Raw genomic sequence first — 8,831 nt, forward strand, 5'->3', positions numbered from 1 at the left:
TTTGATACAGGAACTATTCGAGCCGTTCATGCCAGACTGGGGGTCTTCTATACTCTTTGGAGAGGTGTTGTAATAATGTAAAATATATGAAAAATATAAAGTTGGTTTTTTTCGAACAACCTGTATGAGAGCCTGTTCTAGTACACCCCCAAAACAAAATCAAGACTTTGTAAAAGAGTATAATAGGACCCCTTTAAGACTGGTTTTATGGTCCAGGGTCATGTATATTATATATAGGCTAAATCGAAGGGGATGTAACTATAGTCTGCTCCGACCCAGATGCCACTCCACAATAGATGTTTGATCATTCTCATTTCCCAAAATGGATCAATTTTTATAGAGAAGAAGAAAGTCAACAGTTATGTTGTTTCTAGATCATTTGGAACGATCACATCCCGAGCAAATTGTGACCAATTGTAGACACCAAGAACCATCTCAGACAATTAGGTGTCAGAACTTCATTTACATACAGACCACAGCTGTTACGACCGGAGCAACTTCATTTACATTAAGGATAGTAAACTATAACTGTATAAAAGGTTTAAGCTTAGGATGTTCTGGTTTCATTCTGACTCCGCTGAATCACTTTTATCTGTAATAAAAGTTATTCTTCATCAAGATCTTCGACGTCCTCATCATTTTTTTCTTACAGGGATCATTTGGGGTCCTTGGCATAAAAATGTTTGAAAATCCCTGGTTTAACATTCTGAGCATCACCCCTCACTTCTTCTTCTGCAGAAAACTATCTTTTTGAAAATGTTCATACTTTCATTTACTCGCTAAACTAACTTTGTATTGGTGTCAGAGAGGTTACAATACATTTGAGATATAGAGAACAGAAGACCGAGGAGTCACACACACTGAAAGTTTATGGTGTGTGCACAGACTTTATCGGCAGTGTAAAATGTAAATCATGCCGTGTGGAGTAATGGTCCACATGAGCACAGCTCACACTTCTCTGGCATCAGACGAAGAAAAATGTTGTTCGGACTGAATCTCTCTCATATTTTCCGGATCCTGGAGATAGTGTTCTGCGCATTGGCGCTGATCATCCCGATGTTTCGGGGCCCCATGTACAGTCCCTACGGGATCTGGTGTGAGTTTGTGTGGGTATTCGGACTCGTCGTGGCTGTGGTGATCTTTGTAATTGAGAAGTGCATTGTGGATAAAATGGTCGAGGCCTTCGTGCTGAAGCACTCCTGGGATGATCTCTCCTGTGGACTGAGCCTTCTGTCGTCCCTCATGCTGTTGTCCGCGTGTCTCATCTACTGCACTGTGTTTGTGTGCTCAACATGCATCGCAGACATTTTCTGCGCCATTGCCTCCATCCTGGCGTTCGGTGTGTACGTGGTCGACGCCGTGATGTTAAAACTCAAGTGTCCTGAAGGTTATCTGTCCAGCGTACGAGGCATCCTGCGCTTCAGCCAGGCGTTTGTGGCCTGCCTCATCTTTACCGCGGTACACAGCTACTTCTTAGGGGTGGAAAGCCAGTTCCGGCCTGGAGGTTTGATCTGGTGCATTCTGGTCTACATGGTGTGTTTCATTCCAACCGTGGTGGTGATCCCGTCACACCTGCAGAAGTGCGTGGATCTGCTACGATTCTGCGGCCTTGATAAGTTGGAGCTGGTGCTTGACATAGTTGCCGTCGCTCTGTACGTCTCTGCTGCCATCATCTGGCCCGTGTTCGGGTATAAAAACTATAAAAGAGACTCGTACCTCGTTCACCGCATTCATGACCTTAACTTGGTCACAGTCCTGACGTATGTGAACCTGGGGCTTTACGTCGCAGACCTCATTTTGACTTTGATTGTACTTTGTAAAAAAAGGTAGACGTAGAATCAGATGTTCTACGATGTAAAGCAATAACCATATCTTGAACACTGAGGGAGACCAAACCAATTTTGTGGGGGAAAGGGTCTTTTTATTTAAAGGAACTAAATAATTCAATTTTCAATGGGGGCCATGCTGGGGCACTGGAGGGTGGCCACCAGAGATGAAAATAATACCTATGGTACACTATTAAAAAGTGTTAAGCTGCAAATGTTACCTCAAAATGTTATTTCTACTTGATCTAACCTTCACATTAATTAAGGTGACCTAATATCTTTAAAAAGAAAAATTCCAATGATCTTTACTTTTCAAAATTAGTCATAACACATTTTGCTCCTATCTGATGGACGTCTTTAAGATGTCATTTTTTGCATACATTCTAAATCATAAACATCTTAAAGACATCTTCTAAACATCTATTTGACATCTGATGGGAAATGTCCTATAGACGTATTGCAGATGAGCAAAAACTCTAAAAAAAATATGTCTTGCAGATGTAAATGCAGACGTCTCCGTGATGTATATGTGCTATCAAGGTTAGCACTGAAAACTAATCACTATCGTCTCAACGTTTCATTAGTCAGGTCTCCATCTTTATGTTATTCAGCTGCAGCAATCTCTGAAATGTGCACGCTTCTGAATTAAAAGAACAGAGAAACTTTTTTTAGTCAAGCATTAACATGATGACCGTACAGGAGGATTAAAAAAATGATATGCAGATCAGCTGAAATAATTTTAATTCATATTATTATTTAATGTCAAGGTATGTATTTATCTGATGTATACACATATAACCTGATGCAGTCACATGATCACGCGTCACATTTAGTTATGAATTACACGAATCACATATAGCCTAAATTCAAAATAGCTAAATATGATAAAAAAAAATAAACACAGGTAATTTTGTATAGTTGCATATTACTGTGGGCTACTTTTTTATTTTACCTCACATTCTTTCACCATTAAAAACTGAAGCATCGCGCTGGAAATCATGTTCATCATCTGTAAACAGTCTAAAATGTAACTTTTGAAATATATTTCATGCTCATTCCTTCATTAAAAAAAATACAAAACAATTTGTATATATGTAATATAATTTAAAAAATTATCATAAATTCATATTCAGACACCGTTTCCAGAAAAAGACTTCCAGAATAAAAAACTCTCAAATATTTTAAGCTCCTGATAGTTGCAAACTGTTTTAAATTTTTTTTTAGTTGTGTTTGAACTGTCTACTACTATCATTTGTATGCTAAGCTGAGTTAAGTTGATTTATCAGTATATTTGCATGATTTTGCATAATCGTTGAAGGACTTAAGGCAGATAGAATCAATGAGGTATAAAATAGCTAAATGCAGCTGGAGACATATCAATATCATAATACAGGCAGCTGGACATGTAAACGATAATATATTTTTAATAAATTAAATTCATTGATCCCATATTTTCACATCACATCTCATTTATTTTTTGAAAAATTGATTCTTATCTGCGTTGAAAATAGCATTTCAATACTTATAAACGCTCATTCAACAAAGTCTGTCTCCTGCAGTCACTAGCATCATCTTTATTGAGGTTGAGTTAAAATATCCAGTATTAGTTCTGTTCTTCCTCCTCTTTCACCTCCAGCAGTCCACGGAAAGAAACATAGTGAGCGTTGGCATAAATGGGTGCTTTGTTGGGGCTTTTTGGCAGTTGTTCAGGTTTCAAAGAGCTGAAGGGGTTTGAGCCGGTGTCCTTAACATCCATCTCCAACTCCATAAACATATGAAGAGTACTCTGCAGCTCTTCATTACTGAGAGATAGACAGACAGATAGTGGAAAGTGAAACAGCGTTATTCTCATATGTGACCCTGGAGCACAAAAGCAGTGTTAAGTCGCTGGGGGATATTTGTAGCAATAGCCAAAAATACATTGTATGGCTCAAAATTATAGATTTTTCTTTTATGCCAAAAATCATTAGGATATTAAGTAAAGATCATGTTCCATGAAGATATTTTTTACATTTCCTACTGTAAATATATCAAAACATAATTTTTGATTAGTAATATGCATTGCTAAGAACTTCATTTCAACAACTTTAAAGGTGATTTTCTCAATATTTAGATTTTTTTGCACCCTCAGATTCCAGATTTTCAAATAGTTGTATCTCGGCCAAATATTGTCCTATCCTAACAAACCATACATCAATGGAAAGCTTATTTATTCTAATTTCAGAAAATTGACTCTTATGACTGGTTTTGTGGTCCAGGGTCACATATGTGGTGTTCTGTGTATCATGTGTGAACATGTATTTGTCCATATATGTATAACATACTTGATCATGGTGAATAAAGTCGGGATATTGTAATCTCGTAGCAGCAGGAGTGTCGCTAACCAATCCTGATTCACTTCCTGTCCCTCAAACCCTGCAAATAAAGTTCAGAATCAATGAGAGCTCAATTTCAACATATTTAAAATTTATAATCAGTAGAATCAGTGCTTTTAGTTTTATTAGGCATATTTAGTTTTATTATGAATCACAGTTTGATGCTGTAACCCAGATGGAAGTCCTTGTTGTTTAGGAAGAACACAAATGCTGCTCTGATTATACAAAATCATAAAATTATATATAAGCGGCCACTATAAGTACACGACCACTCAAACGTTTGCAGTGGGCTTTTTTTTTAAAGAAACTGTTTTCAACATTGATAATAATCAGAAATGTTTCTTGAGCAGCAAATCATCATATTAGCATGATTTCTGAAGATCATGTGACACTGAAGACTGGAGTAATGATGCTGAAAATACAGTTTTTATCACAGCAATAAATTACAGTTTAAAATATATTTACATAGAAGACAGTTATTTTAAATGTACAATAATATTTACTATTTTACTGTATTTTTGATTAAATACGTGCAGCCTTGTTGAGCATAAAAATCTAAATCTTCAACTCCAAACTTTATACTCAGGTATGAATGTTTTATAGTGGGTTGTTTGTACCTGGATGAAATCCAAGCACTAGATCAGGTTTGGCTGCTTCTCCTTTCTCCACAGCTTCCTCCCAGAACTGATGGTAGAGGCCCTTGTAAGCGCTGATGTAAACTTTTCCCCGGGGTCCGAACGCTCTCAGCGGGGGCCTCATGATGGGCCCCTGGACCACCTCGGGCCCCACCATCACCACCTCCAGCCCCTGGTGCCCCGGGAACATGCGACTGAGCTGATCCATGTCTGTGGTTCTGGCTCCCAGGGTCTCGTTGTGAGCGGCTCCCACCACGTGAATGGTGAGCGGCCGCGAGTACGGATCCAAGGTAAACATCCTCACTCCCATTCCGATCGTAAGAGGCCGGGAGAGAAACTCACTGCACACCCGCCACACAGACTCACGAAGCTCCGCCTCCTGAGGCCGCGGCCTGCAGGCATTGGTCCAGAGGTCTGTCATGTTTTGTCCAGACAGGATGGGCTCCAGACGAGGTGTCAGATCTCCCTGCATGGACAACCAATCTTTCCAACAGCTGACTTTGTTAGCGGGACGAGACCACGCCTCCGTAAGGAAAGGGAGATCTCCTATGTATAAGTTATACATTTATTATATATAATTTACATATTATTTTAAATATATATATATATAAACTCTGCTGTTCAAAAGTTTGGGATCAGTAAATCAGGTCACATTTTTCCAGGATTCTTTGATGAATAAAAAGTAAAAAAGAACAGCATTTATTTAAAATAGAAATCTTATGTAACAATAGACACTACAATTCAAAAGTTTGGGGTCAATAAATTGTTTTCTTTATTTTTTTTTAAAGAAATTAATACTATTATTGAGCAAGGATGCGTTAAATTGCTAAAAAGTGATAGTAAAGACTTAGAAAAGATTTCTATTTTGAATAAATGCTGTTCTTTTGTACTGTTTATTCATCAAAGAATCCTGAAAAAAGTATCACAGGTTCCAAAAAAATATTAAGCAGCACAACTGTTTCCAACATTGATAATAGTAACATTGATTGTTTCCAACACTGATAATATTGGCCTGTACTTGACACTGACTGGATTAATGATGCTAAAAATTCAGCTTTGCATCAAATAAATAAATTATATTTTAAAGTATATTAAAATAGAAAACTGATTTTAATGACCATAATATTTCATAACATTACTGTTTTTTCTGTATTCTGTGATCAAATAAATGCAGCCTTGATGAGTATAAAAGACTTTTGAGCGGCTATATATATGTGTGTGTGTGTGTCTGTGTGTGTGTGTGTGTGTGTGTTGGATATTAGAAACTGTGCTAAAAAGACTGTAATGATTGCCCGACTGCATCTTCATCATCCTCACCTTTATAAACGAGCCACTCGACGTGTCTGTCCACCACTGCCATGCGTAGTTTGTCGCAGTAGAGTTTATGTTGAGGCCAGTCTTTCTTCTGACACTCTTTACTGCAGTAATACACATTCAGACAGCTGTAGAAGACAGAAAAAGATGTTATAAATGTGAGATATAGCATTTATTCTCATCTCATCAAAATCATCCCGTCATCGTACCGTGTGCACCGCTTCAGCGAGCCTGTGGCCTGTGTTGGGAGTCTCTCACACTGCGCACATATTTTGAACGATTCCTCCATTTTCTCAAACATCTCCTTCGTCGAGTGGATTGTAAGAGGCTTATCGGCCTTACTGTCTGAAACACTGAAGAAAGAGAGAGAGATATTTGTTGTGGAAAAAAAATTATTGTGCTTAGACTGTTCTAAGAGAGAGAGAAAAAAATACTGAAATGCATTTTAAATGTATATTGTGCATAATTAGGAGAGCAAAATATCATCATCTTTTGCTGATCATACACTATCATTCAAAAGTTTTGGGGTGATATGATTTTTTTTGGAAAGCAATTAATGCTTTTATTTCGTAAGGGTGCATTAGATTGATGAGAAGTGACAGTAAAGACATTTATAATATTAAAAAAAGATTTCTATTTCAAATAAATGCTGTTTTTTTTTACTTTTTATTCATCAAAGAATCCTGAAAAAACAAATGTATCACTGTCTCCACAAAAGTATGAAGCAGCACAGCTGTTTTCAACATTGATAATAATCAGAAATGTTTCTTGAGCAGCAAATCAGTATATCAGAATGCTTTCTTAAGATCATGTGACACTGAAGACTGCAGTAATGATGCTGAAAATACAGCTGCGCATCACAGAAATAAATTATATTTGAACAGATATTCACATAGAAAACAGCTATTTTAAATTGCAATAAATTTCACTGTATTATTGTTTTTTTATGTATTTTAGATTAAATAAATGCAGCCTTGGTGAGCTTTTAAAAACATTCAAAAATCTTACACACCCCAAACGTTTGTACAGTAGTGTATCTTAAGTTGTTTATGTGTGATCCAATCAATTCCTATAGTATTTTTGGCATCTTGATATCTAGAATCAAATTAAACCGGTGAAACATGGACAGGTTGTGTACTGCTCAAAAACATGATGCAAAACTATGCAATATTAAATAAAACACGACAGCGATAACATTAAATACAGGTTTCTATTGCTGCTAGTGTTATTGCAATTTGGTGATTCTTTAGCATTAGTCTATTCTCGGGCTCATGATCAGACCTCATTCCGGCCCCACAAACCACCCATTCACACCTACTCTTTCAGTGAATACTAAAAGTGACATGAGAATGAAGCAGCGTGAAGTCTTAGGTATTCATGTGTTAACCAGCAGATTGTCCTTTACTTGATTTAAAAGTGAAAGTGAAAAGTATGGTGACCCATACTAGGAATTAGTGCTCTGCATTTATCCCATCCTAAGTGCACACACACAGTAGTGAACACACACACACCGTGAACACACACCCGGAGCAGTGGGCAGTCATTTATGCTGCGGCGCCCGGGGAGCAGTTGGGGGTTCGGTGCCTTGCTCAAGGGCACCTCAGTCGTGGTATTGAAGGTGGGAGAGAGCGCTGTACATTCACTCCCCCCACCTACAATCCCTGCCGGTACGAGACTCAAACCCACAACCTTTGGGTTACGAGTCCGACTCTCTAACCATTAGGCCACAACTTCCCCTAATTACTAAACAATAACTCCTGATATAACTCCAGATCCTTCATGAGGCCGGAGTGAGTGAACAGGAGCACAGACAGCTGCTGGGATATTTATATCCCCTCTCAAAATACAGCATGCAGTGAGACAGCTGAGACAACTGAGGTTATAACACACACAGCTTCAAACAACGGGTCAGTGCGTGAATATGAGCTTTACGCTATTGAACACAGACCCATAAATAAATAAATAAATAAATAAATAGGAAACAAATTTTAAACGCTAAACTCAGCAGGCATTTCAATAAAGAAATAATAATAATATCTTAATAACGTTCAGCCATGTCTGCTTACTTACTAAAATCTTTAAAAGTAAAAGTAAAGTGTGCCCTTCATTAACAGTGAAATAAAACAGGTCTTACCTGTTGGAGATGTTCATTGCTTGCGGTCACTCACGCGCTCACAGATGCAATGAGACTGAACGGGTGTCTTCCGTCGGGTGACGCCGAGCGGGTGTTTTATAGCTGCACGCGGCAAGGCCGTGCGGGTGTTTTCTCGAGGCTTCTGCGCGAGACGATTCTCGATCGGGTGTCTACATGTTCAGGAGATCAGCAACTTCTGACCGGTGTTGTTTACAAAAACGGAGACGTCCTTTAATAATCACATGGACCGTTCTCAAAAAAATAAAATAAAATAAATAAACTTTCGGAATTTCACAATAAATAATAAATAAATAATAAAAATTATTATAAATAAATAAACACAATAAAAAAACAAACAAACGTTTATTTGTTTGTTTGTTGTGTATGCATGTATGCATTTGGCAGCAATGTATAATAAATAAATAATATATAAAAATAAATATAGACACATTTTTTATTTGTTTATATAAATGTATTTATTAGCTAGCTTTATAAGGCTTCTTCATAAATAATAATCACTGAAGTGAAACTAAAACATACAGATAGC

General features: G+C 37.5%; 2 protein-coding genes across 2 annotated transcripts; one reads left to right on the forward strand and one right to left on the reverse strand.

Moving 5' to 3' along the window:
* The first annotated feature begins 978 nt into the window (after nt 1-978).
* Nucleotides 979-1,830, forward strand: LOC107677109 (myeloid-associated differentiation marker-like protein 2). The gene has a single exon (XM_016471906.1). It carries the CDS (start codon nt 979-981, stop codon nt 1,828-1,830), a length of 852 nt encoding a protein of 283 aa, XP_016327392.1.
* Nucleotides 1,831-3,276: 1,446 nt separating this feature from the next.
* Nucleotides 3,277-8,364, reverse strand: LOC107677221 (MSS51 mitochondrial translational activator). The gene is made up of 6 exons (XM_016472036.1): nt 8,285-8,364; nt 6,360-6,503; nt 6,154-6,278; nt 4,819-5,382; nt 4,151-4,241; nt 3,277-3,628 (listed from the first exon to the last, which is right to left on the reverse strand). Exons 1-6 carry the CDS (start codon nt 8,299-8,301, stop codon nt 3,430-3,432), a joined length of 1,140 nt encoding a protein of 379 aa, XP_016327522.1. The 5' UTR covers nt 8,302-8,364; the 3' UTR covers nt 3,277-3,429.
* Nucleotides 8,365-8,831: the final 467 nt, after the last annotated feature.

Source organism: Sinocyclocheilus anshuiensis, unplaced genomic scaffold, assembly GCF_001515605.1.
Source record: "Sinocyclocheilus anshuiensis isolate Anshui unplaced genomic scaffold, SAMN03320099.WGS_v1.1 scaffold392, whole genome shotgun sequence".
NCBI lineage: Eukaryota > Metazoa > Chordata > Actinopteri > Cypriniformes > Cyprinidae > Sinocyclocheilus > Sinocyclocheilus anshuiensis.

Coding starts and splice junctions, on each gene's coding strand:
- LOC107677109 (XM_016471906.1), top strand. CDS start 979: ATGTTGTTCGGACTGAATCTCTCTCATATTTTCCGGATCCTGGAGATA.
- LOC107677221 (XM_016472036.1), bottom strand. Junction 5,383..6,153: donor CGAGTGGCTCGTTTATAAAG/GTGAGGATGATG, acceptor ACTTATACATAG/GAGATCTCCCTTTCCTTACG. Junction 3,629..4,150: donor ACTTTATTCACCATGATCAA/GTATGTTATACA, acceptor TCTATCTCTCAG/TAATGAAGAGCTGCAGAGTA.